The sequence below is a fragment of the Canis aureus genome, chromosome 2, assembly GCF_053574225.1.
Source record: "Canis aureus isolate CA01 chromosome 2, VMU_Caureus_v.1.0, whole genome shotgun sequence".
Classification (NCBI taxonomy): domain Eukaryota; kingdom Metazoa; phylum Chordata; class Mammalia; order Carnivora; family Canidae; genus Canis; species Canis aureus.
This window is the reverse complement of record NC_135612.1, coordinates 75,605,134-75,626,973: the sequence shown is the minus strand read 5'-3', so window position 1 is coordinate 75,626,973 and position 21,840 is coordinate 75,605,134. Positions and strand designations below refer to the sequence as shown.

Genomic DNA, 21,840 nt, shown 5'->3' with positions numbered 1-21,840 from the left:
TTCCCCTATCAATTCTTCCACTGGGAAAATAAAGAGAAATTGCCTTTCTGAATTGTGTTTGGGGGTATTAGGCTTGCTGTGCAGCATGGATTTTTCCATCTGTCTGTGGCTGTTAACCAAACTGCCATGGGGAGGAATTGCCCCGCTGTAGTCAGAAAGCTGGGGTGATGTCAAGTATTTCTCCCTCACGGGAGACAGAGTTCCTGGCCATCATCAATCAGTTCACTTAGAGGGACCATTTTGAAATAAAAATGGTCCTGATTCTTGCCAAGATTTAGAAAGCTGACTAAAAATTCTCAGACGTTTCATTTCAACTTCGTGACTAATTGCCTTGGACTCTTGCTCTTGATGAGAGACTGACAAATGGGCACTTTATGGAAGCCGCGAGAAGAGTGCTTTGCTTTTATTGTGATCACTGATGCATTATAAACAAAATGCAAAATGCATAGATTTTAATCTCAATTTGCATTTCTTGAAGTTTGGAGAAGCCAGATAGCCTTTCCCTAAAGGAGTTGTGGCCATATATATTCTTTGTTGCTACAGGGGCTACAGTTGTGCTTAAAAGTGAACTTTGAAAGGATTTATTCAGCAAAAAGGGAAATTAAGGATTCAGTGACATGTGTTATCATTAATAGATGTTGTGTAGTCATTTTGTACAAGGCACTGATAATTGCCATGCAGAACAAGTGAGAATAACATTCATTTAGAATGTATATATGTAAGTAAATAGCGATAAACCATTCACTAAATTAGGGACCGTGTCTCCTGGTAAAAGGAGTATTTTGTGCAGTATTTTGTATTTTGTGCAGTAGCTCCTTCACTTACCATTCACAAAACCTACTTCTTCTCTCTCTAACTTGGCAAGAGAGCTCATTTCCCTCTTTACTGAGAAACACAGGACATCACCATGAGCCCTCTGACTGCCCTACTCCCCTCACCTCAGAGTAACTCCTCACCTCCATTGAACTCAGTTTACAGACTGAGTCAGCAAGAAAGGCTGCTCTCCAAAGATTGACCTGGAGCCTCAACTCCCTCACAGACCTTCTCTGCCAGGTAGCTCTTTCTCTTGTATCTTCTGCCCCTTCCTGTCCAATGGAATCTCAGCATGGCTTACACACTCCCTCTCTCCCCATTCCAGTACTTTCAACACCACCCTAGTTCAGATCCTCATCTTCTCTCACCTGGACCCTTAACTATGCCCTCCAAGGAGGCTCCTTTCTTCCCAGCATTTAACACAGAATAATCTTGTTGTTAGAAGGTGTATGTGGTTATGTTAGTCCCCGCCTCAAAAACTCAGTAGTATCAAAAAAAGAAAGAGAAAGAAAAAGAAAGAAGAAAGAAAGAAAGAAAGAAAGAAAGAAAGAAAGAAAGAAAGAAAAAAGAAAGGAAGGAAGGAAGGAAGGAAGGAAGGAAGGAAGGAAGGAAGGAAGGAAGGAAGGAAAAGTTTTTCATGAGTCTCCAGGTCCTCCACAGTCCATCTCTTAGTTCTCAGCTTTCCTCTCCAGAATGGAGTGTCTTCAACACATTTTTCCAGCCTTCTAAGGTTGCCTGCAGTTCTCTGAGCATCATTGTCCACCTTCAGACCTCCTGCCTTTTCTCCATCTGCAGTTCTGCTTGTTGAAATTCTTAAAAAAAAAAAAAAAGATTTTATTATTTGAGAGAGCGAGAGCACAAGCAGGTGGAGGGGCAGAGGGAGAAGGAGAAACAGATTCCCTGCTGAGCAGGGAGCCCAGTGATACAGGGCTCAATCACAGGACCCTGGGATCATGACCTGAGCCAAAGGCAGACACTTAACCAACTGAGCCACCGAGGTGCCCTGCTTGTTGAAATTCTTATCCTTGGTGTGCTTCTAGTTCAAATCAGTGACACCCACCTCTGTACACATTTTATACTTTTATTACAATATGGCCTTCCATTGTGGGTGTCTATGCCTGAGACCAGGAACAATGTCCTTTGCTTTTTTTTTTTTTTTTTTTAGCTTCCCCATTGAGAAACATCTGGATTTCCCATAATGAGAAGATTAAGCACTGAATTGTGTGCTGTTAATCACAGGAATAATCACAGAGGTATTATAGAGAAGAATGTTAGCTCATTTTTAGTAGACATGTTCTTCTTCTGCAATATTACTTAAATGCAATGTATTTCACCCCTATCTAGAATATTTGTCCTTTGATCAATTAATTTCTCATTTGAAGAAAGCATTCTTCTCCACAAAGTAGAAGGTAAGGCCAAGATGAGAAATTCTAAGCACTAGCCCTTGCGCTCTCTGCTGACCCAGCTGCATCAGTCCAGGCATGTCATTTCATCTTCTGGAAAGACTCAGTTTCTTTATCTGTAAAATGAAGAGTTAGCATTCCATTTTCCCTGAAGCTTCTACCAAGGATAAGATTTTATTATTTTAGCCATTACCATTACTGTTCACAGTTATACAAAACCAATGATTAACTTTGATGAACCTTATTTCACAGCGTAAGCAAATGTACCTTGAACACTGATGATGAACACTGATGATGAGTTTTTGATGATAAAAGGTCTCAACCCAAGTAATTAACCCTCTGTGAGAAAGGATTGGGGTATTCACTTCTTCCTGATTTTTCCATGGAACCACCAACCACAAAGCACTGAAAGATAAAGCACTAGGAAGGCTGCCAAACCCACAGCACACCACCCCCCGGAGCTGCCTTCTACTCAGCCACCAACATTTACTGAATGTCCATTGTGTGTCAGGCACTGTTCTAGGCAGGAGAATGCGGTAATGAGCAAGATGGACAAGGACCCTGCATTCTTAGCGCTTAGAAGAGTGAAAACATAATGAACAAGAAAACAAATGAATTTTCAAAAGGTCACGTTAGCTGGTGATAAGGCACAATAAGAAACGATCTAGCGAGGTGTCAAGGGTACTTGAAAGGCTAATGCAGCACAAGTGGATCGAGCAGGTTTAGCTGAGGAAGTGACATCAAAGCAGAGGCGAGAATGACCCCCAATCTACACATGCAGAATCAGGCACCAGGCAACCTCCCCCACTGCAGGTCAGGATTTCAGTGGGTCTGTTCCACAGGGAAACAAACTCCTAGGAGTCAGATCCATTTTCCCCAGTGGAGAGGACGTCTCTAAAGTTGAGACAACTTCATACCCAATAGAAAGCTCACATCATCTCAAGGGTAAAGCTAAAATGCATAGATCATCTTTGATACCCTAGAGCAGCAACTCTCCACTTGTTTTTCTAATACACGCACCTCAGGATGGGGATTTACATCTATGTAAAGGAGCAGACCCCAGTATTTTTATGGCCTGTGGCATGAAAGAGGGAGGTAGGCTTCAGGTCATGGGCAATTCGTGGCACTCCACCCCTTTAGTCCCATTCAGGAATGTATACCAGATTGGGAAGGAGTAAGAACATCACTGTGAGTAGACCTGATAATTTTCCACTCACAAACTTTAGTAATATTTGACATCACATAGCTGATCAAATCATAGTAATCAGAGGCCTACAGAATTAGGTCCACATTCCCCCAGCCAGTCCACACTTGAGCCACTCATCCCTTAAATGTCATTGCACACCACTGCCCGCTGGTTCTTAATGGGAGTTCTCTCCCAGTTACACGACAGAGCATCAGGACAGGACTGTGACCTTTGGGGTTCTACCGACCAGAGTTCACATCCCTGTTCTCACATACAATTGCTGTGTGACCAGGTTCGTCAGACTTTCTCAATGTTGGGGATAACAGTACCTAACTCATAACTTCATAGTAATTCTGTTGACAAAAATAAAAGCTTTATTGTTACTGTTGCCAGACTTCTAGTTGCCTCTTAAAAGCACCCCTCCTCATTTATAACAGCAAGCATCTAGAAGGTCTTCTCACACCCTTCCCCTATGTGGCCTTTTGGTCCAGCAGGGGCTGGTTCAGGTTTTGCTCCCTTCCCCACCATCAACCTTCTGCTTAGTTCCATCTTCTCTGAGGTCTGGGAGTCCTGAGTGACCCAACCATGTTCCTTGCCCCTTCCTGTCTCAGGTCTTCTTTTCTTTCACATCTGCCTGTCCCTTCAGTAAGGGCCAGAATCTTGTCCTTCCTTCATCATGCCTTCCTCTTCGCTTAAATTATGAACAAATTTTTAATCCTCAGTGAGACACCTGGGTGGTGCAGTTAGTTAAGCATCTGACTCTTGATTTCAACTCAGGTCATGGTCTCAGAGTCATAAGATCGAGCCCTATGTTGGGCTCCACACTGGGTGTGGAACCTGCTTAAGATTATCGCCAAAAAAAAAAGTTATCCTCAGCAAAAAGCCTTCCTTTGGGCTCCTAGTTCAAATAATAGCACCTGCCTCTGTGAACTGCTTTTATGCTTTTATTAGCAGCACCACCTTGTGTTACAGTCAGTTGTGTGTGCCTCAGATCAGGGACACTTATGTTCAAGAGGTAACCAAATAAAAATGAAGGCATTTGGGGGAAAGCAATTTTAGAACTATGGAGAAGAGGTTTTCCTTTGAAGGATTACACATTTTTGAAAATGTGGGTTATAGTCTAATAGTGGACTAGAAAATCATTCTAATCTAGTTTCTAATACAGTGGGTATGACCAGCAATTTTTAGTGGAGTGGGATAGAACTACAAAGAATAAAATAGAAAGCATCAGGATGTGCTACATGTAATACAATCATTTGATGAAACAGATTAGTGGATCTGCTCTCAACTTCAGATTCCATAGGTCTGGAGTAGACACAGACTTTCCACTTCTAAAGCGTGTGTGTGAGAAACAGACAGAGACGGAGGGAGGGAAGGAGAACAGGGACACAATATAAAATGTATTTCTTACTGTCAAAAAAGGTTTGAGAAATGTTGCTCTGTCTCATAGATTAAATGAATCAGGTCTAAGAGACGCATTTTTACGATTTCTCCCAAAGTACTCTGACATTACCTCAGAATAGCTTACAATTCTTACCAGGCAGGTAGGAATAGGTGATGTCATCATAGCATAAAGGGTACACTGAGGCATCCAGACACAGGGCTAATGAACACATCTTGAGCAGCATAGTTGGCTTTCCACAGGTGCAGAGGAACACAGGAATTGACTCAGAACCAGAGCCCCTATTCAAAACTGTTAAATTGTAATTTCTTCACTAATTGAGTGTTTTCTGAGCAAATGCAAATCAGGGGTCTGTGATTATTCCGAGAGTTATCCAAAAATCCATGATTTTTTTTGAAAGAATGTGTAAACACAGAATCATGTAAATTCATGCTGCTTTTAAACTGTAAATATTGCCATAGAGGTTGTCATGGTCTCCAGGTAAGCAACAGCCACAACACAGAGCTGAAAATGATTAATAAATGCAGGACGGATACTAGAAATCATCACCTCACCATCCCAAAGGAAACAGTAAGTCTAGACTATAGTTATCAGTGGTGGATACAATTATTCAGTGAAGCAGGCATCAGGCAGGCGCCACCCAGGCCACCCAGGCCCTGGCAGTCTCAGCATTACTCGCATTGGGTCAAACAGGGCTTGTGAGCCTCATGATTGATGCAGTAGGAAAGCACAGCATGATCTGTGAAGTATTTTTGCCCTTAAAAAAAAATTGGAACCTGAATATAATCAAGGTTCTAAATCTAATTGCCATCTGATAGGAAATATGAAGGCTGATTGAAGATAAATGGTGGCAGGAGGTTCCCATCAGCCACATCTACGATTGGGTACCACTGTTGTGGACTATCCCGCATCAAGATCCTGGAGGGCATGTTAAGCAAATGGCTGGGCTGCATTCCCAGAGTTTCTGTCTTAGGAGTGGATGGGGCCTGAGAAGAGAATTTGCATTTCTAACATGTTCCCAGGGGATGCTGAAGCTGCTCCTCCAGGGCCCACACTTTTAAAACCCAGCCTACAAGACAAATAACCTGCTTAGCCAACAGGTGCCCTGTGAGAAAGTGGGGCTATTAAAGAATAAGATACATTTAAAAGGTATACAAACCCGATGCGATATATGGACTCTATTCAGATCTCAATTTAAAAAACCTGTAACTACAGAAAAACTTTTTAAAACTGGAGAAATCTCAATATGGAGTGGAGTGAAATCTCAATATGGAGTGGAGAGAAATCTCAATATGGAGGTGGGATTGAGGCAATAAATTACACTTAATTCTTTTGAATTTGACAACAGCATGATTATGACATTTAAAACTTTTTAAAAGTTAAAGATACATGCTGAGGGTTTTTTGTTTTGTTTTTGATAAAATGACAGGATTCCTAAGGATGGATGAAAGAAGATTATCAAAATATTAGTAATTACCCCAACTTGAAATAGGTCTGGGGGCTTGTTAGGTTAGTCTCTTTATTTTGGGTGTGTTTGAAATTTTTCATAAAGTTTTGGTTTTTTTTTTTTTAAATGACCACTGCCTACACTAGACTTCTTCACATTATAGAGAGTTACATTTTCCTCATCTGGAGATCAACCTCCCAATGGTCTCAACACTTCAAAAAGTAACCTGACACTCAGAAATAAAGATAAATTACCACTATGCTCCAGAAGTAGCTGTAATGAAACTAAAGTCATGAATAATCTATCTTCTTCAAATGTCATTTGGACTTACTTAATACACAGTTCTGTAAAAGTTGTTGGTCTAGTTTCTCATTCCCCATTAGATCTAGTAAAGAAACTGCGCTGGAAATGAGTATTGTGACAGCAGGAAAAATGATAGCACCATAGCCTGACATTTACAGAACAAAATTAAAATGTATTAAAAAATTGGGTTAGCATATTGTATAGTGATAGATAGACTAATTCATCAATTAAAATGTAGTCTTTACTGAGAATTGTTACCTTTCTGATTCCTTTATTTATACTAATGTTCTTAATTCACATAGCAACCCACTGAGATTGGCCTTGTTATCTGCGGTTTACAGATAAAGAAACTGGAGCGCAGAGAGGTTAAGGAACTTGCCTGAGGTCACACAGCAAGAGACTGTGCTCTCAGCCACTTCCAGTGCCACCCAATCAAGAAAAGTGAAACCGTACCCATTGTCTTCTCAGATATATATCAAGGTGAAATAACAGTAGAAAATACAGCTTAGACACTTTTTTCATATTGAAATTTATTTTAAAGAGTTTTTAAGCCGTGTAAAGGGATGAACTAGCTATTTGGAAATCTTCCTGAAGAAGACATAATACGGTAGAAAGATGATAGACTTGTGTTAGGAAGACTTGGGCTCAGAGTTGAGCTCCATCTTTAACCAGCTGTGGGACCTTAGGTAAGCTACTTGACATTTCTGATCCTCTGATTCCTTAGCTTCAACACAGGAGCAGTAATTCCCAATGTTATTACAAGGATAAATGGGTTAATGGCATATAGGTAGTTCAGATTCCTCCTCTCGTGTGGAAGGCCTAGTGGTGCTGGATAAAGCTGTTTCTTTAAAACAGGCACAATCACTTAAATCACCAGAAGACAAATCCTAGAAGGAACCTAACAAACTGCCCTTACCCCAGAATTCAAACAAGTTAGCCCAGATGAGAGGAATGATGGAATGTCCCTTCAAAAATGATTACATGAAAAGCCTACAGGAATTTCTCATCCAGGAAAGGTAAGACCTGGGAGTTTGGTCCCAAGGAAACAAGCCATCGTGGAAGGGAGGGGTGGTGCTCAGAGCAAATGGAGCTGTGGACAGCTAAGAACTCAGGACTGCAGGAGCTTGTGCATCTGCAGTGACCAGCAGGGAAGGCAAAACCAGCACGTGGCATCTATGGGGGATGGGAGGAGAGAGAAAGACACCTGCTGTTTAACACCTGCTCTGACACCAGCACCAGTAACCATGGCAGAAAGGACTTCAGGCCTCAGCTCTCGCATCATGGTCCGGGTGGGTACAGACTACAGCGGCAGTGCTGTCCAGACCCCCATAACCCGGCTCCTGCATTTGCCCCCCACTTCTGGAGACACTATGTTAGACAAGGAAGGCTTTACAAAGGTAAAGCAGCAACACTAAAGACCACGAAACCCCAGAGCAAATCTGAAATCCCCCCTGAGCCTCCCCGAACTCTTCCGCAGGAATGAGAGGGATTCTGAGCTCCATGGAGGGTAGACGCAAAGCCAGATCAATCCTCTATTGCAGCAATGATTTTTGACTCTAATTTATCACCAGCTGCTAGAGCCTGGGAAATAGGGATGGCATATATATATATATATTTTCCTGTATAACTCAATATCTCCCATCAGGGAAGAAAGATGATCATATTCCAAAGTACATTCCTTGTAATAAAAACCATTTAAATGCATTTGAAAATACTGGGTCCATTTACTACCATCCAAGGGAGAGAATATTATGCAAGATAGTAATAGAAGGACTTTGGAATGTGAAATTCCAATTATAGATTAGGCGTAGACTGAAGGGGACATTTGTTAAGTCGCCAGAGACCTTGGTGAGCCCAGGCCCTATTACTGGGTCCCCATTAATAACGCTGCCATTTAGACAGTTAACACCGAAGCCAGCTCTCCTTGTGTCCAGCTCTCATGCCCATGGTGCACATTCCCAGCTTCCTCCTGGGCCTCTGTGCTCTGTCCCCAGTTCAAAAGAAGAAACTCCAGTTGGAACTGTGGGCCAGCGGCATGCATGGGCGATTCAGCTCTTTCCGTAAGGCTTTCAAAGCAGTGCTGAAAAGCCTCCCAGGCTCTGCACACAGATGGGCAGTTCTGAAAGGACCCTTAGACGCACTGGCCACAGCTGACCCTGGCAAGGCAGCAGGAAGTGAAGGGAGAGCCTGCTGTGGGCCAGGCATTGTGCGATGGATCAAAGCGGGGAGAGGGGCCCGGCCAGCTGGACGGTGGCTGTGAGACCCGGGCTCCACGGGCACTAAAACAGGACTAGATCAGCGTTTCCAAGTGTGAAGTGAGGGACCGGCTCTGAGTGTGGGATGTTTTATATGTCAAATATAAACTGATGTTCCATGGACATAATGCCCTCAAGATCTGCTAACCTAATGACAGGCTATTTAGTCTGCTAGGGGCTTTTATACAAATAAAAACAAGGTTAGAAGAATCTAAATATTTATCATGGGAAAGGTCTAATACTTTTTTTAAAAAAGCCACTTGCAGATAGGCTCTAATGTTGAGCAGTCAAGCTGGCTGTGAGGTAGAGTTGGTGATTTTATGCCCCGTTTCTTTAATTTCTCAGAGTTAGAAAAATAGATACTTGGGTAGAATTCGATCCCACACCTTATGTGACTTAGTGATGATGGCCAGCAATTTCGTGGGTTTCTATGAACATTGGCAAACTTAAAATCCCATATAGAATAAAGCCAAGACAAAAGCTAAAAAATTGTTGAACATCTTACCACCCAAATCTTTGGGGAAAGAGGAGGATGGATTTCTGAAAGTAATCTTACACCTCCTGCCAGATTACATGGTGAGCAAAGACGAGCTCCTTTTCATCAGCTCTGAGAGTGTCTGCTTCCTTTTGCGTCTTACTATGAGGTATTATTTCCCTCTATCAGTTTGATTAGCAAAAAGCCTTTATCACATGTTTGCATTTGCAGTTCTGAGATTGCTGATAAAGCTAGCATTGAGCACTGTTCTCTTTCGTGCTTACTGGCTCTTGCTTTTCTGCCTCTGAATTACCAGTTCTTGTCCTTTGTCCTTTTTCCCATTGCTCTATAACAACTGTGTATAAATGTTTTCTGCATTATCATTCTCTTCCCTCTGGACTTCCAGGACACTTTGCCACTCTTTTTCCTCCTGCTTCTGTGCTCACACTCAAGTTGGGCGGTCCTCAGCCGGGCTCGTTTTCCTACAGGCGACCAACTGCTCTCCCAGAAAGCTCAAAGGAGCAAGGACCACGAACGCCTTAGTGTCACCAATCATCCCAACTTGCCTGAAACTGAGGAGGCTTCTGGGACTTGCAGTTGTCAAATTGCAATTGCCGGTGCCAGCCCTGAGCAAACCGAAATGGTTGGTCAGCCTCAGGTCCAATGCTCAATATTGTTGAATGAATTCATGGGGACTTCCGGGACTACTTTTCCAGCTGGATTACTCTTTTGACTCACAGATCCTTATCTGTAATTGCTTTATAGACAGCACCACTGAAATAATAGCATCTTACTTCCAATATGTCCAAAATGCTCTCCCCAGTCCCTTCCATCCACCCCCTCCAAAAGCCCTTGATCTTTTGTATCCACTTTTTCAATGAATTTGTTCTCTAGCATTTTAGAATCCCAGTAACCCTTACCCATTTCTTAGTTCTCAGTTTTGTGAGGCAACTGACCACCATTAGGGTTACAATCTGTCCTTTGAAACTGCTGTGAACTGGGACACACCTGGGTGGCTCAGTGGTTGAGCATCTGCCTTCGGCTCAGGGTGTGATCCCAGGATCCGGGATCGAGTCCTGCATCAGGCTCGTCCTAGGGAGTCTGCTTCTCCCTCTGCCTATGTCTCTGCCTCTCTGTGTCTCTCATGAATAAGTAAATGAAACTGATGTGAGTTAACTGCCAACTCCAAGATAGTTCTATTTCCTGTGGCTCTGCTACCCAGTCCCTACACACTGGCGCTTGCTTCCCTTGCTGAGATGTTTCTAAAGAGTAAGAGCGTGTCCAGTATTTTCGGGGTAATACAACTTCCTTACACACAAAAGCACATTGCAATAAGGAAAAGGTAGCAGATAATTGGTATCATACATGTAAGTTCAGCAGTGGATGTCAGTATGTAAATAAAACCATAGTTAAACATAAAAGAAAAAAGGTAAAATTATAATTTGATTATGAGCTGAGACTCTCAAACTAGGTCGAAGCATTCACCTATTCTGTTGCATACTTTACAGAATTGGTAAGTCATTTAATTATGACTTTATTCATCACATTTTATGATGAATTTCCAGAAATATCAGACCTTACACTGACAAAATTAGCTTCATTTTGTTCATTAGGCTTCTATTAGCCCAGGCTAACATAACAAAATACCATAGAATGGGTGACTTAAACAATGGAAATGTCTTTTCTCACTGTTCTGGAGTTTACAAGTTTGGGCTCCTGGTGCCACCATGGTCCGATTCTGTTGAGAACACTTCCGGGCCTGAAGACAGCTTCTTTCTGACTGTGTCCCCATAAGGCAAAGACAATTCCTGCCTCGCTCGCTTTTCTTATAAGGGCACCAGTTCTATTGGCTCAAAGCTCCACCCTGATGACCTCATTTAATATTTATTACCTCCTTAAAGACCCCATCTCAGTCACCTGGGGGACTTGGGGTTCAACATAGGAATTCTGGGGGACATTGCCCAAAGCAATGCTGGTCTTCTTTTTTTTTTAATAATAAATTTATTTTTTATTGGTGTTCAATTTGCCAACATACAGAATAACACCCAGTGCTCATCCCATCAAGTGCCCACCTCAGTGTCCGCCACCCAGTCACTTCCACCCCCTGCCCTCCTCCACCACCTCTAGTTCGTTTCCCAGAGTTAAGAGTCTTCCATGTTCTGTCTCCCTTTCTGATATTTCCCACTTATTTTTTCTCTTTTCCCCTTTATTCCCTTTCACTATTATTTATATTCCCCAAATGAATGAGACCATATAATGTTTGTCCTTCTCCGATTGACTTATTTCACTCAGCATAATACCCTCCAGTTCCATCCACGTCGAAGCAAATGGTGGGTATTTGTCGTTTCTAATGGCTGAGTAATATTCCATTGTATACATAGACCACATCTTCTTTATCCATTCATCTTTCAATGGACACCGAGGCTCCTTCCACAGTTTGGCTATTGTGGACATTGCTGCTAGAAACATCGGGGTGCAGGGGTCCCGGCATTTCACTGCATCTGTATCTTTGGGGTAAATCCCCAGCAGGGCAATTGCTGGGTCATAGGGCAGGTCTATTTTTAACTCTTTGAGGAACCTCCACACAGTTTTCCAGAGTGGCTGCACCAGTTCACATTCCCACCAACAGTGTAAGAGGGTTCCCCTTTCTCCACATCCTCTCCAACATTTGTGGTTTCCTGCCTTGTTAATTTGCCCCATTCTCACTGGTGTGAGGTGGTATCTCATTGTGGTTTTGATTTGTATTTCCCTGATGGCGAGTGATGCGGAGCATTTCCTCATGTGCTTGTTGGCCATGTCTATGTCTTCCTCTGTGAGATTTCTGTTCATGTCTTTTGCCCATTTCATGATTGGATTGTTTATTTCTTTGGTGTTGAGTTTAATCAGTTCTTTATAGATCTTGGAAACTAGCCCTTTATCTGATAGGTCATTTGCAAATATCCTCTCCCATTCTGTAGGTTGTCTTTTGGTCTTCTTTTATAGAATAGCTGAATTTCAAATAACTCAATTCCTACAAACGTGATTATGAACACACTGGTAAGGACACAAATTGCTCCATTTTTTAGAACTTATTTTACATCAGGGTCATCAGCTGCCTCTAAAGCACTGCCTGTAATTCTCCATAAAGGTTAACTCCATACATTTGTTGCTGTTACTCCAGCTAGCTAACACAGTTCACCCAGCAGAGCTCATTGAAGCCTCTTTTTCTCACCCCCTACCCGAGAATGGAGGAATTTATCCTTATGAGACTACGTATTTTCTCACCTTCTTACCACCTGTAAGCAACTGGCTACCCATTCTTTTCCTCCTTTCTGTCTTCTGTTTCTCTTTTTTCAATCAGGAGATATTTCATTCACTCCTCTATCTACCCAGCTGTACTTCTCAGGATTTAGTTCTATTCCATGTGTGTATGTTTGAGTATATTGAGCATGTATGTTTCTCTATAAACTATATTTGAGTAAAGTAGTATTGCCAAGAGCTTTACATTTCACAGAGTGCTTTCACCCGTAGTACCTGCTTGATTCTCACAACAAACCAGGGTAGATGTTTGGCCAGATGAATACACAAAGCCTGGAGTATTCTCTCCATTTACGGATGTGAAGGCTGAGACTCAACGAAGAGAAGCAACTCTCTAAGGTCATTCCTAACATTTGCCTTTCCAAACCTCAAAATATTCTTGATTGACATGTAGATTATTTGTGTGCATGAATAAATCTTTGGCTTTATATATCATATTTCAGAAATTCGCTTTTGTGGCATGTGAAACACAGGCTCACTATGTACAAATGGTGGGATGATGGATTTTTTTTTTTTTTTTTTTGCCCATAGATGCCAGTAAATGTCTAATCAGAATATATTGTTAATTCCATCATGAGTATCTGGATAATTGTGTGCTCTATTAGCTAAAGATATCTGCTATCATCCATTCTTGGCAACCCTGCATGCAAGACTATATCTCTAATGATTGAGAGAACAATTTTCTAAAGATATCGCCTTTATGTCTTTTGATTCCAAAAGACATGACCTTTCTTGAAGATCTTATCCAGACTGTCTTTGGTGCAGGCATCATTTAATTCTAACAGAGAGGTTAGAAGTGTCACAATCTGCCATCTTCAAGCTGGAGACCAGCAGTGTCAAGAATTTAAGTCAGGGAGAGGGCAGGAGACCAAGATCCCAGCTCAGATAGGCAGAGAGAATAAAGTCTCTCCTCATCTACCTTTTTTCTTCTATTCAGTCTGCTGATTCAAATGCTAGTCTCATCCAGAAACACCCTTAGGGAAACACTCAGAAATAACATTTGATCAAATACCTGGGCACCTCATAAAGGTGACACATAGAATCAACCATCATATTCCCTTCTCTGCATTTACTCTTGCTTCTCATGACATATGAAACAATGTTTGAGGAACTAAATTGCAATTCACATCTAAATAAAATAACTTATATTCTGTTTATATTTAAAAATGTAAAAGTCAGGTGTGAAGGTACTTGCTGACTTTAAAAATATATTGAGAAAATACTATTAAGTGTGGGAAACAGTTAATAGTATTTGGCTATTGGCTCGGTTCAGCTGACCTCACTGTATAACAGAGCTCTATGAAGATTGACTGAGCTCCAGGGAATACAGCACAACCATTTTTGTCTTGTTACTCAACAACAAATCAGATAAAAAGAATGCCAATACCCAGGGTCATAACATGAACGTGCTGTAGTCCTTATGAACAGTATCCCCTGGAGGTGTGCTGCACAGAGACTGCGTGGCCATGTATGGTGGCCCACGAGGCCAAAGGCACTGGCTAGAAGAGCCATCACAAGCAAATAAGTTACCTGAAGGCACTTTTAGAAGGGAACACAGCACAATAACTTGATGAAGTAGGATGAGGTTATTGAATTAAAAGCCCCATATTCAAGTGCTGGTACTACCAAGTCTTCTTAGAGAAGTAGTCTTAGGCAAGCCAGCTGAGATCGGTGAGATAGGGTGTTCTTCGGCAACTCCACCTACTTCACAGAGTCATCAGGGGAAATTGTATATATAAAAATGTGGGTTTTATTTTAATAAATAAAAGGGAAGCTTACAGGAGGAAGGACTAAGACAGCTTACACCTGTCTTACATTGGTAACTAAGTTAGGGGACCAGGGCACTTATGGAGAATTGCTTTTGTTGTAGCACCACTGTGGGGGGAGATCTCCCCTTTTCCTTCCAGCTGCCCCCGTGTTGGGCTCATAAATAGTGGCCCAGAGAGCTCCTGTCCACCTGCCTCCAAAACAGGGCATCCATAACCCCAAAAAGACGGCCCTCGCGTGTCTTTCCTGGCATCCCACAATAGAAAAAAGCAAAGACACACTGAACTCCCCAATGCCTTTGACGGTATTTCAATCCATCTGTTCTTTTTGCTACAATATAAACTGCACACCATCAGACTCACACCCCAGAGATTCTCACTTGCAGGCCCAGGCAGAAACAAATCCCAAGAAGAGCAGAGGTGTGTGGGGAGGGAGTCCGCATTTGCCCAAGAGAAAAGAAAAATCAAGAGGAAAGAAAATGTTATCTCTAAGCCTTTAAAGTCAATAGCTTAGATGTATCCATATCAGCATATAAAGAAAGGAAGGGAGCTACAAAAAGGAGAGCCCTTTTATATTTAAGCCCCTGGTTGCAAAGAATTTAAAAATTCAGAATTTTTTTTTCAAAATTGAGGTGAAATTCACATAAAATAAAATTAACCATTTTGGGGTGCCTGGGTGGCTCAGTTAATTGTTAAGTGTCTGACTTGATTTTGGCTCAAGTCATGATCTTGGGGTTGTGAGATCAAGCCCCAAGTCATCTCAGCGTGGAGTCTGCTTAAGATCCTCTCTGTCTCCCTCTCCCTCTGCCCCTTTCCCACCCACACATCCATGCTCCCTCCCAAAAAAGTTTGAAAATGTAAAAAATTAACCATTTTAATGTGCACAACTCGGTGGCATTTAATACGTTTACATTTACATCTATCCAGTTCCAAAGCGTCTGAAAGTATTTCTTATGCTAGAATTTTACATGCAGAAACTACAGTGAAAATAGCAGACGATTTTCTTAGGTTTTTCAACCATTTGAATTTAATTCCCTGATTGTATTTGAGAACTTAGACTGCTTCTACTTGCCTAACTAACATATCTTCAATGTTGAAGAATGGGTAATTTCAATGTTTTCACATTTGATTAGTGGGTAGGAGAGGTGATTATGGATTTCTTCAGACAGGAGAAATCCCATATATTTATATCCCTATGTATATTGACAGCGTGTTAAGCAATTCAACAAAAAGTTGAAAATTATTTCAGACATATGCATTTCTTCCACATAGGGTCATGCAGGCAGATTGATCAATGGTGTACTTAATAAAAATGGACCTCAATGCAAAATTGAATGTAATCCCTCAACCTGCCACCAAATTTCTCCTACAAAGTGGCGAGGTTGGTTTAACTGAGCAAAAAATGACCTTCTTGAGCATTGGAGTCAGAAGGATGTGGATGGATTGTTTCTCCTTTCGTGGTGGGGGTGACTATTTTATTGCCAGTGGACAGAGGAGGATGCCTTCTCGCTCATAGTTTCTGTAATTATTCATGGATACTGTCCTATGGCTGCAGAGCTAAAGAATCATCTGATTAGGAAACCAACTTAGACATGGTCTTGCCACCTTGAATCTGACTGCTAGACTCTTAGGCATGGTCCTGTATCTCTACTCCTACTTGGAGCCATTCACCATTGAGCCTGACTTTGCAATTAACTTAACTGACTCTTTGTCTACACTGACTGTCTCTAGTCCTGGCAGACATAGGAATGCTTTGTGTGTTACCTTGAAGTTGTAAATACACAGAACACCATAAAGTCTTCCTGAAAAATCTGGTGGCAAACTCTTTTGCTATTCCTCTTTCTCAAATAGGAAGATAAGACTGAGACAGAATCCTGTCTTGGACTCCTGAAAAGTAACTGCTTCATGATTTATGAGCATTCCACCTAAAGGAAGAATCAATAGAAGGAAAAGACTTGGGGAGAACAATCCAATAAGAAACTTTAAGCCTGTAGCACATTATTACTTTTCTGAAGTTCCATATTATCACTTTATATATAGTAGGTACTCGATATATATTTGTTATTTGAATTGGATGAGGATATTTTTTCTTCTTTTGTATTTCTACTCTAAAATACATTTTGCCTTACTCTATAAATCAAATAATTATAGTATTTTGTGCCAGTGGTTCCACTCAAAAAAAATTATTTTTGAATAGCCTTCAACTGTAATAATGATCTGCTGTGTTCTCCATCCTACCCCTCTTCAATGCTTGCTAACCATTAATCATGAGACCACATAGGCTTTGCCCATAACAGTGGTTCTCAAATTCTAGATTCATTTGTAATCTCATTTTAAAATTCCTATCCTGGGCTGCCAACCACAGTGTTCTTTAGGTCTGAGAAGTGGTCTTAGAACCTACATTTTAACAAGCACCCTGATGATGCACGCTTTAGAAACTGAGCCATAGATCTGATGCTGCCCTGGACTCTGGGACCAACCTCAGTTAGTGCAGAAAGATAAAGAACAAGCAGCTAAAGGGATCCCTGGGTGGCGCAGCGGTTTGGCACCTGCCTTTGGCCCAGGGCGCGATCCTGGAGACCCGGGATCGAATCCCACGTCGGGCTCCCGGTGCATGGAGCCTGCTTCTCCCTCTGCCTATGTCTCTGCCTCTCTCTCTCTCTCTCTCTGTGTGACTATCATAAATAAATAAAAAATTAAAAAAAAAAAAAAAAGAACAAGCAGCTAATTAATTGCTAGTGCAGTGATGACGGTCCTGTGGTAGGATACAATCCTGTTTTGCAAAGTCACTATTTTGTCCTTTCCTACTCCATACCCCAAATCCAGTCAGTTTGTCCCTGGATCTTGGCAGCTAGGCTCATGATACCCCTAGGCTTCATTGGCTGCTAGATGGAGAGTGTCAATTACTAAGCCCCATGTTTAATGCTCTGGCTGTCCATCAGACCCTCCACCCATGTTGTATGCCTCCAGCGGTTACTGCTTTGAAGTCTTCTTATTCTCTACATTACCCATATAGCTTTTCTGGATGGCTCCTCCCAGCACTAAAATCTCACTCCTCATGCCAGACAGTCCTGACTGAAGATGCTGACTATCTTTCATCCAGAACTAGCCAACAGAAATAGGATAATCCTCAGACTGGCTAGCCTCATCTCCCTTTGTACCTGTGGCAGGATGAGAGATTGCACCTGTTCAGTTACCTGAGTTTCACATGAGAGGTTTTAGAAGAGGAACATTGAAAGTGAGAATAAAATGATGATTCCAGAAGGGAGGGGGGGAGATGGATGAAATGGGTGAAGGAGATTGAGAGGTACAGGCTACCAGGTACAAAATAAATGGGGATACGATGTACCACATAGAGTGTATAGTCAATGACATTCTAACAACTTCGTATGGTGACAGATGGTAGCCAGACTTACTGTGGTGACCATTTTGTAATGTATACAAATATTGAATCACTATGCCACACAGCTGAAACTAATGCAACATTGTATGTCAGCTATTCCTTGACAAAACAGAAAGTGAGAAACAACTCAAAATAACATCATTTTTGTTGCATACAGCCTGTTGTCAAGAATAGCCCAAAACATATGCAGATTGAAATAAAAGTGTTGTCATTCGGTCTTCTGGCTGATACAGTGAGTTGGAGTTAGAATGCCCTTATTTCAAGAGAACCCTCTGTAGAGCGGTTTCCCATGCTGAAACAATGCAGACCAAAGTGGTAGTGTCCCTCCATTCAAGGCCTTTCCAAAGGGACTTTAGGCAGCCAAAGAGGACAAGCAGGTTGTGTCTCCGTCCTGCCTGGTCTTTGAGGCTAGTAGTGAGGAGACTTGAGCTTGAAAAGATAAGTTCGGTTAGCCAAAATCAGCTTGAGTAAGCCAGTTAGATGAGATGGATTATGTTCCAAGGACACAGGGCATGGCCCAACCAGGGATGTGTTTAGACAGGACTTATTAAAAGACTACAGGCTGAAATGAAGGTTGCAGATAGGACTGGTACCTTCCCAAATTGTTGCTCTACCTGTTGAGAGCTGAAATATTATCTCTGAATACAAGAAGCTACAGCTAATAACAAAACAGTCTAGGGATGCCTGAATGGCACAGTCAGTTAAGAATCTGACTCTTGGTTTCAGCTTAGCTCATAATCTCAGGGTCATGAGATTGAGCCCCACATCGGGCTCTGCACCCAACATGGAGTCAGCTTGAGATTCTCTCTCTCCTTCTCCCTCTATCCCACCTATTTGTGCTCTCTCTTTATCACTAAAATAAATAAATAAATAGTTTTTAAAAAATGAATACAACAGTCTAAAGTTTTCGTCTCTATCTTGGTTCATTCATTTGTTTAACAAACAGGGTTTTTAAAATATATATATTTTTTTCTATGTGCTAGGAACCAACATCTCAGGCCTCAACACTTATGGGGCTTACCATCTCGCAAAACAGTTTACATTATGAATTTATTTGGATACAGATCTACCCAGGACTTTAATTCTCTCGTCTACTGTATGAGATGAAAAAACACTGTGGATATTGCAGTTTTAGGCGGTAGAGGTAGTAAGAAGTACTCCAAGGAAGCCAAACCACGATTCACATTCCAATGGGTAAACAGGACTTAAAGTTTATAGTAAAGATGCAAGTCAACAGGAAATAAGGATGAAGGTGCCCACAGATTAAAGAAAAATCTTCCCATGGAAACCATAAAGGAGACACACTTGTCTTGGATGGCATAGATTTGTCTTAGGGTTCCTTTACATCCTTTCCCTGTTTCTGCTAGATAAGACATTGAAGAGTATTTGAAATACCAGATGCTATATAAGGTAATTTTATTAGCTTAACCCAGTTGTTCAGGTACCTTGAGGGCTTGAGAAAAAAACACTGATTGCTTAGCGCTACTCCCAGAGTTTCTGACTTAGTCAGTTTGGGATGGGACCTGACAATTTGCAGGCCTGATAAATCCCCAGGTGCTGCTGGTCTGGGGACCACAATTTGAGAACCGCAGGCTTAAGCAGACATTTAGAGGAAGCTTGAAAGTATTGTCCCACAAAGTAGTATAGACAGCATCATTGGGTTGAAAACTTTTTAATGCCTGTTGTTTTTCTCACCATAAGATACTAATGCCTACTACAAAGAAGATTTTAATTAAAAAAGCAATAATTTCAGGGACACCTGGCTGGCTCAGTCAGTGGAGCATGTGACTCTTGATCTGATGTCGGGGTTGTGAGTTCGAGCCCGAGGGTGTAGAGATCACTAAGAATAAATAAACTTAAAGAAAGCCCAATAAATTCATAAAACAACCTTAGTAAATTTAAAGCAATCCAACGATAGCCATTGATAATTTTGCTGTGCATTCTTATAAAATTTTTCTTATGTGTATGTTTGTATATACATATATACATGATCTTCTCTCTCTTTTATATATATATATATGTAATGTATATAAAACATTGGAATCATCTTATACATACTGTTTTGTAACTTACCTTTTTACTTAATAGTGTATTATAAACATCTTCTGCAACCCAGCAAATGCACGACTAGGTATTTACCCAAAGGACACAAAAATACTGATTTGAAGGGCTACGTGCACCCTGATGTTTATAGTAGCATTATCAACAATAGCCAAATTATGGAAGAGCCCAAATGTCCATCAACTGATGAGTGGATCAAGATGTGGTGCACACACACACACACACACACACACACACACACTGGAATATTACTAAGCCATAAAAAGAATGAAAACTTGCCGTTTGCAATGATGTGGACGGAGCTATAAAGTGTTATGCTAAGTGAAATAAGTCAATCAGAGAAAGACAAATACCATATGATTTCACTCATATGTGAAATCTAAGAAACAAAGCAGATGAACATAGAGGGGAAAGGAAAAAAAGAGAGGCAAACCAGAAAACCGACTCTTAACTGTAGAGAACAAGCTGAGAGTTACTGGAGGGGAGAGGGCAGGGGGAAGGGCTAGATGGATGATGCGCATTAAAAAGTGCACTTGTTGTGAGCACTGGGTGTCATATTGAGTGATGGATCACTAAATTCTACACCTGAAACCGACATTAGGCTGTATGTTAACTAACAGGAATTTGAATAAAAACTTGAAAAGGAAAAAAAAATCTTTCTACCCCCATACAGTTCTAAAATGACTTGCTGCATACTTTGAATAGAGGTACCATAGTGTACTAAATGCTCCCATTCGCAGGACGCTTAGGTTGGTATTCCATGGTATTCCCAAGGTATGCCAATTCCTTCCTGTCAAAACAGTATCAGCATAAGTATTCTGGTAAGTCTTTATGCACATCCTTAATTATTTTCTAAAGACAATTTCCCAGAAGACAAGTTGCCAAGTCCAAAATTGTATAGATTTTTAAGGTTTTTAATACATTTTGCCACAATCCCCTTCAGTGAAATACTGGATCAATTTACACCCCCATCAGCACCGTGTGGATATCTTCTCACACCTTCACATAACATGAGCATGTTTTTTTTTTTGCCAATTTAATAAGGAGGAAATGACATATCTTATTTACATTTTCAATTATTTTTAGTTGCAGTGGCGTCCCTTGTAGTATCACATTCAGTGATTTCCTACTTCTTTCATTTGTAGCTGCGTAAATCTGGGGCTTAGAATATATATTGTTAACTCTTCACAAAGTAATCCTTCTGTTTGAGAGTTTACATGTGTGGTATTTCATAGAGCCCAGAATGTCGTTTTTCCTTGTCACGAACGAACAAACAAAAAATCTCAGAGCAGAACAGCTTTTGTTGTATTATGTAAGCTTCGGGAAAATAAATTGGCTACAAAACTCTGTATTTTGAATTTGTCTGATGTGATATGCAATCTCAATTCTCATTATATGAATTTATTATAATTACAATATAATTGATCTAATTGTGCTTATTAAATAATGCATGAGAAAAAACTATCCACCGTGATTAAAAGAGAAAAGTGATGGAACAATGTATCTTGTTTCTATTTAATATTTATTGAGGAACTACATGATGTGAATACTAAAATGAACTTTCTTGGTGATACACTAACCTGAACTTTCTTGTGGATACACAGGGACTATTAGGTGAAAAATATGGGAACATCCGAATCCCTGGAGAAGTTGAAGCCTCAGAGTTTGAAATGATTTTGGATGCTGCCGTAGAGGCAAAGCTGGAGACCAAGCTTCTGGAAGAGTGGTACTGTCGTGATGAGAACTCAGTGCCAGCAGCTTATTACCTCAGACCTAAATCGGAAATGCTGAAAAGCAATAAAAATGCAGTGAGTTATCTTTCTCTCCAAAGTATGTACGTGTCCATTACTTTCAACTGTTGGTCATCCAGGGGTGGTTCCCTCCACAGAAAAGGCACAACAAAGTTACTCTGCCTTGGACCCTACATTTCTTTTAACCACAAAATCCAAAGCTAAGAAACTTTCCAATTTGACTTATCTTTTTTGGGGGCCTCTCAAACTTTCCTCCTGGGGTTATTTCCTTCTTTGGA

General features: G+C 41.1%; 1 protein-coding gene across 3 annotated transcripts in view; it reads left to right on the top strand.

Annotated features, from left to right (window-relative positions):
- Window positions 1-21,840, top strand: part of NWD2 (NACHT and WD repeat domain containing 2) — a 174,723-nt gene that overhangs the window by 127,954 nt on the left and 24,929 nt on the right. For all 3 annotated transcript variants that reach the window (XR_013369338.1, XM_077879801.1, XM_077879803.1), the window contains one exon: window positions 21,416-21,619. Coding sequence is in view for 2 of the 3 variants with exons in the window: in XM_077879801.1 (XP_077735927.1) it covers window positions 21,416-21,619 (204 nt within the window). In the remaining variant the exon portion in view is untranslated. The remainder of the gene's footprint in view (window positions 1-21,415; window positions 21,620-21,840) is intronic.